We start from the raw sequence: 5,764 nt of genomic DNA, 5'->3' as shown, positions 1-5,764 counted from the left end.
GCCTGGGACCTGGGCGCCACAGGCTTGTGCTTTTCCAGTGTGAGTGCGTGTGCGTGTGTGTGTTTGCGCAGAGGCCTCAGCATTTCCAAAAGAACTGAAATATTTTTTAAAACTTTAAATTGAAAGGAGGGGACAGTGGTGGCAGGAATGAGGGGAGGGAGAGGGAAGGTCCTGGGCACAGACCCCGCCCCCGGCCCCACATGACCAGGGAAGTTACCTTGTACCAGGAGTAGTCCCCGCTCACAGGGCAGAGGGACAGCAGATCCCATCAGTCTGGACAGAGCTGCCTGTGAGCCTTACTGGACATAAGCTCTTCTCACATAGGGTGGGACAGAGCAGGCAGCAGACACCATGGAGTCCCCCTCAGCCACTGCCAGAAGAAGACTTGTTCCCTTCCAAGGGCTCCTGCTGGCCGGTAAGGAGGGGACAGACCCTGGGGGTAAAGGGGAGGATGTGAGACAGAGATTGGCAGGGGTCTCCTGGGGAGGGCAGCGCTCTGAGGGGCACAGAGGGCTTCTGTTTGAACCTGAAGGGAGGGGACAGGGGAGCAGACTAGGGTCGGGGAGGGGCTCAGCTACAGGAAAACCTCATGACCTGACAGTCGTGAGCGGCAGGAAGACCTCGGTTGTTCATTTCCTAAGTTATTCATCACTGAATACTGGATTTTGAAAACTGATTGTAATAATAACAACTTATGTCAGGTGACACCAGAAAACACTTAACCAGGGGTGCTGACCATTGTCCTTACCACCAACCTCAGAAATGGGCAGGAGGTTCCGGGCCCTGGGCTCACTCCTCATTCACCCACAGGTGTGTGCAGCCTGCTGCGGGCCCTGGGCGGCAACAGGAGCAGACAAGCCCCTCCCACATGGAGCTCCTGTTCTGTGGGGGGGAGGGGACAAGGAAAGATCTAGATGTGAGGTCAGCTACCCACCAGTGTCATAGAGGGAACAGAGCAGGGACAGTCAGAAACTGGAGACAGAGAGACTTTAGAGGAGGTGGTCAGCCAAGGTATCTCCCAAGATGTCCCTGGGTGTCAGCAGGGGTCTGAGGGCAGTGAGGGGGTGAACTGGGTGACACCTGGGGAAAGTATTCAAAATAAAAAAATAACAGATTCAGAGGTGCTGAAGTGATGGTGGCCCTGACTCCTGACCTTGACCACAGGAGACACACTCATAGTCACAGTCACACACACACACAGTCTCACACACACACACACACAGAGTCACACCACACCCCCCCCCCCAAGGCTGAGCAATGAAGAGACCTGCTCAGGACTCAGGGCCGCATCTCTCCATCCCAATACATAGATCCCAGTCTTGATCCATTTCTCTCTTCCCTCCTAGTCTCACTCTTCATTTTCTGGAGCCCGCTCACCACCGCCCAATTCTCTATTGTATCCACCAATGTTGCTGAAGGGAAGGATGCACTTCTACGTCTCCTCAATAAGCCTCCCAATGCTGTAAAATTTAGGTGGTTCAGGGGGGAAAAAGTAACTTACAATAGTTTTATTGGATCTCTGGCTATAATCCCACAAGCACATGCAAAAGGGCCTGCGGACACCGGTCGAGAGAAATTTAACAGAGATGGCTCCCTGAAGATAAAGAAAGTCACCCTGAAGGATGCAGGATACTACACTGTGGTAGCTTTCCTTCCAGGAAAAAAAAAGGAAATCGGATTTGGACGGCTCAACGTATACCGTGAGTGATTGCTCTCTGACCCCTGGGTGTTGGGTGGGGTCAATTCTACTCCACACACAGGACGACAGCCATGGGCTCTGCCTCCACTGCTCTCTGCATCACATCCCAGGTTGGGTTTGGGCATTTAGTGCAGGACACACACAGTGGAGACAAACTTCCTAAGATCAGAGTCCCCTTCCCGGGTTCCGCCCCTGCAGACATTCACCGCAGAGAGAAGGGCCATTCTGATGGGAGTAACTCAGTGGAGGGGTGAACCAGTTTCAGTCCAGCCCCTGGGTCCATCCCCATGACCATGATCCTGAGAAAGACCCTGCAGGGCTTGGTCAGGGTGTGGCTTGAGAAGCCCACCCAATCCTCACAGAGAAGCTCATCTTGGGCAGTCCCACCCCAGTCCCTTGTCCCAGGGCTCCTGACTCCAAGGACACTGGGGAGCCTGTGTCAGTTTGGGTTTTCATCCTGGGAAAGGCTGACTGAGAGCACTGTTTCCCAGATGCCCACATCACAGGTTTTTAATCTGATCATCAGGCAGGGCTCAGCCCCAAGGGCCATATCTGAGCAATGTGCAGCCTGATCCTTCATCTGAGACTGAGATTGGAGAGCACAGCTAGACACGGTCCCCAAGTTATTAGGTGACTTTTCTGGGGCCTTAGGAGTCTACAGACAAAAGTCATTGTCTCTCGGCAGAAACAGAAAGAAAAATGTACTCCTTGTCAGCTCCTCATCCACCAGAGATCAACTCAGGAGACTTATCAATAACAGATGCCTCTTATTTGAGTAGCTCCCATATTGCAATATTTAGGTCAGATTCTGGTTAATACAAGTATTCTGGCACCCAAGTATTCATCCTTCTACATTGAGAGGAAACTGAGACACAGGAAGATACAGTCACTAAAGCAGAGTCCCTCAGACTATGAGCAGCTGAGTAGAGTCACCTGAGCTGTCTGCAGTCGTAGCCCCGCCCCCTTCTCCATCCCACAGCCTAACTAGTTGTCTGTGGATCTGGAGACCAACCACTGGTATAGATTTTTGCTTATTTTGTCCTCAGCTCAGAGGAATGAATTCTAGTCTGAGGAGAGGCAGCAAATGGAGAATTGATCTGTTTTTACTCCAGAACCAAATTTCCTGCAGTTACAATCAGAGTCAGTGCTGGGAACACCCAGGCCTCCCCCTGAGGGGGCCAATCTACACCTCTGTACCCTGGACTTGAATTACTGCTTTGTTCCCTGACGTGTGGGTGTCACTCCCACTAGACATAAAAAGGACTTTGCTTCCCACTCCCCACTCTCCACCTGCAACCAGCTCAGGGACAACATGTAACAGACACTCAGTTGCTTTTCATGAATTAGGAAGAAATAAATGGTGAAATGGTGACTGACTGACTGAATGAATGAATGAATGATACAAAATCTCTTCAGAAACTGGAACCTGGATGCAGAGTCTTTGGAATTCTGGCCACAAGGACAGGCTCCCTGTCCCACTAGGGGTGGAAACATATGTCTCAAAGTCTTTGCTGTTCTCTAGAGAAATATTTCTTCCTGTAATTGGTCTTAGGCCTTGGATATTGATGGTACTTTGCACATTTGCAAGAATTTTAACTTCTTTTCAAATTTTTATCTCATAACCACCAACCCATAAGTCATTCACAGGGGCCAGAATTTCAGCCCATCCATCTCCCTCTTGTGGTCTGTCCCCCCATCTGCATTTGTACAAGTCCTCACCTGCCCTCAGCACAAGGAGAATGACTTTATGCCCAAAGAGAGAGAACACAGTTCTGCTGCCACAGTCAGCTCCTCCTGGCACTGCTCTTTTCTAGTTTATTCCTTGGACTCTGTTTTGTCAGTTATTGGCTCACTGGCTCATGTCAATCACACTCACCCGGGAGGACCTGACCCACCTCTTGGCCCAGGGGCCTGAGTAATCAACTGACTACCTGCTTGCTCTTGATCCCCATGTGTTATTTCTGCATGAACCCCAGTCTCGAGGATGTCATGGGAAATGATGCTTCATAGATACACCCCTGGGCTGGATGATGGAGGCCTGTGCAGCTTGAAGGGATGACCCCTGGTTGGCCAAGTGGTCAGCGGTCAGTGAAGAGCCAGGAGTGTGGGGTGATCTCTGAGTCCCTGTCCTGTGTCTTTCCATGACCAAACCCTGATACTTAACTGGCAGCTGAGAAAGTCTGTGCTTTCCCCCAGACGTAGAGCTGGAGGCTTGACATTCTCTGAGCACTCAAATCAATCCCTACACATCTGTCTTGTGATACGCACACCTCCTTATTCTTAAGGACTCAAATTGGCTGAGAAGTGAGAAGTGCCACCTGGCTGAGTAGTGGTGCAGTGGGTAGATCACCAGCCTGGGATGCAGAGGACCCAGATGTAAATCCCCAAGGTCACTGGCTTGAGCAGTAGGCTCACCAGCTTGAGCACAGGGTCGCTGGCTTGAAGCCCAATGTCACTGGCTTAAGCAAGGCATCACTGACTCAGCTGTAGCCCCTTAGTCAAGGCACATATGAGAAAGTAATCAATGAACAACTAAGGTGCCGCAATGAAAAATTGATGCTTCTCATCTCTCTCCCTTCCTGTCTTTCCTATCTGTCTCTCTCTTTAGCTTAAAAAAAAAGTAAGAAGTGTCAACTCTGGTTGAAGAAGGCTTTGGAGGACTCAGAGGTACCACACAGAGCAATGTTCTCTCTGTTGTCTGTAGAGTAGAGTTACCCACACACAGCATCTCAGGCAACAAGTCCAACCCTTGAAGTTTTTATTTGCATTTTCCTATTAATACTGATATACATCTTTTCACATGCTTATTGTCCATATGTATATCTTCTTTAAAGAAATGTCTATTCAAGTGCTTTGCCCATTTTAAAATCAGGTTATTTGGTTTTGTTGCTCTTCCTGAAACTAGGTCAGAGGTCACCTGGGATGATCTGGGGTCAGAGAGGAGGTGCAGCTTTTTCCTTACACATTGTCACACAATAAAAAACAATTGTCCCCATTTGAACTTTACAGAGCTTACTGTAAATAGTGAGTGGCTGAGATTTCTGTGGAGGCAGCAAGGTCCCCGGACCTAAACCTACTCTCAATGAGTGATGTTCTCTGTTTCTTTACAGAGCCTGTGAGAGTGCCCACCCTCCTGGCCAGCAACACTGCAGTCACAGAGAATAAGGACTCTGTGGTCCTGACCTGCTACACAAATGCACTCTCCACCCAATGGTTCTTCAACGGCATGAGTCTGCAGCTCACGGATAGGATGAAGCTGTCTTCGGACAGCAGAACCCTCACTATCAACCCTGTCAAGATGAAGGATGCTGGCAGCTATCAGTGTGAAGTCTCCAACCCAATTAGTACCCGTGAAAGTGCCCCTGTTGAGCTGGATGTGAAATATGAATGACTGTCTTTCCTTTCTTCATGTTATTAAATTATGAATAAATTTCATTGCACCATTTAACTAGATTTGTTGTGAAGGTGGGAAGTAATTAGAAGTCTTGAGTCAATAAACACTCAAAAATGTGGGTTGACATTGTCATTAGTATTGACTTAAGGGCACATTCCACTTGAGATCTTACCTCTAGTTGCTCTCAGTTGCATCATCTCCACAGTGGAGGTAACACCAAGTCCCTCAGAGGATGGGCAGAGGTCATGTGATGGCTGATGGGAGCATTTGATGAGCTCACAGGAATCTGAGCTTTGTTCCTTCTCTGGGGAGATGCGTGGAGGGTAACTGGATGCTCCTGTGGACAAGAATGGACAGGAGGACACCTATGTGGGTAACAACACTGACCTTTCTGATTTCTCCAAAAGAAAATTTCTAAAGTTTTTTTGAGTATTTTCATTTTTATGGCAATAGACCTGCATGAATTCATTGTGACTCTGTCCTCTTTGTTAATAGAGTAAAATTGGAAAGGTTGGTAACACAACAAAGCTTTGGCTCAAGCATCCTAGTTCAGACTGATGCCCACAGAGCTAGAAAAGACTTCAACTTTTATGGAACTAAGTTTGACCTGATGGGTATTTTGGTGTCTCTTGGAGAAGAGGGCATCACCCAAAGCTAAAAAGACTGCAGGT

At 48.7% G+C, this 5,764-nt stretch overlaps 1 protein-coding gene across 1 annotated transcript; it reads left to right on the top strand.

The window, feature by feature from the left end:
• Window positions 1-351: 351 nt before the first annotated feature.
• LOC136398164 (carcinoembryonic antigen-related cell adhesion molecule 21-like) lies at window positions 352-5,090 on the top strand. The gene is made up of 3 exons (XM_066372546.1): window positions 352-415; window positions 1,347-1,700; window positions 4,810-5,090. The coding sequence occupies exons 1-3, from the start codon at window positions 352-354 to the stop codon at window positions 5,088-5,090; spliced, it is 699 nt and encodes a 232-aa protein (XP_066228643.1).
• The last annotated feature ends 674 nt before the right edge of the window (window positions 5,091-5,764 follow it).

Source organism: Saccopteryx leptura, chromosome 3 (genome assembly GCF_036850995.1).
Source record: "Saccopteryx leptura isolate mSacLep1 chromosome 3, mSacLep1_pri_phased_curated, whole genome shotgun sequence".
Classification (NCBI taxonomy): domain Eukaryota; kingdom Metazoa; phylum Chordata; class Mammalia; order Chiroptera; family Emballonuridae; genus Saccopteryx; species Saccopteryx leptura.
The sequence above is the reverse complement of the archived record's forward strand: the minus strand, read 5'-3'. Positions and strand labels throughout refer to the sequence as shown.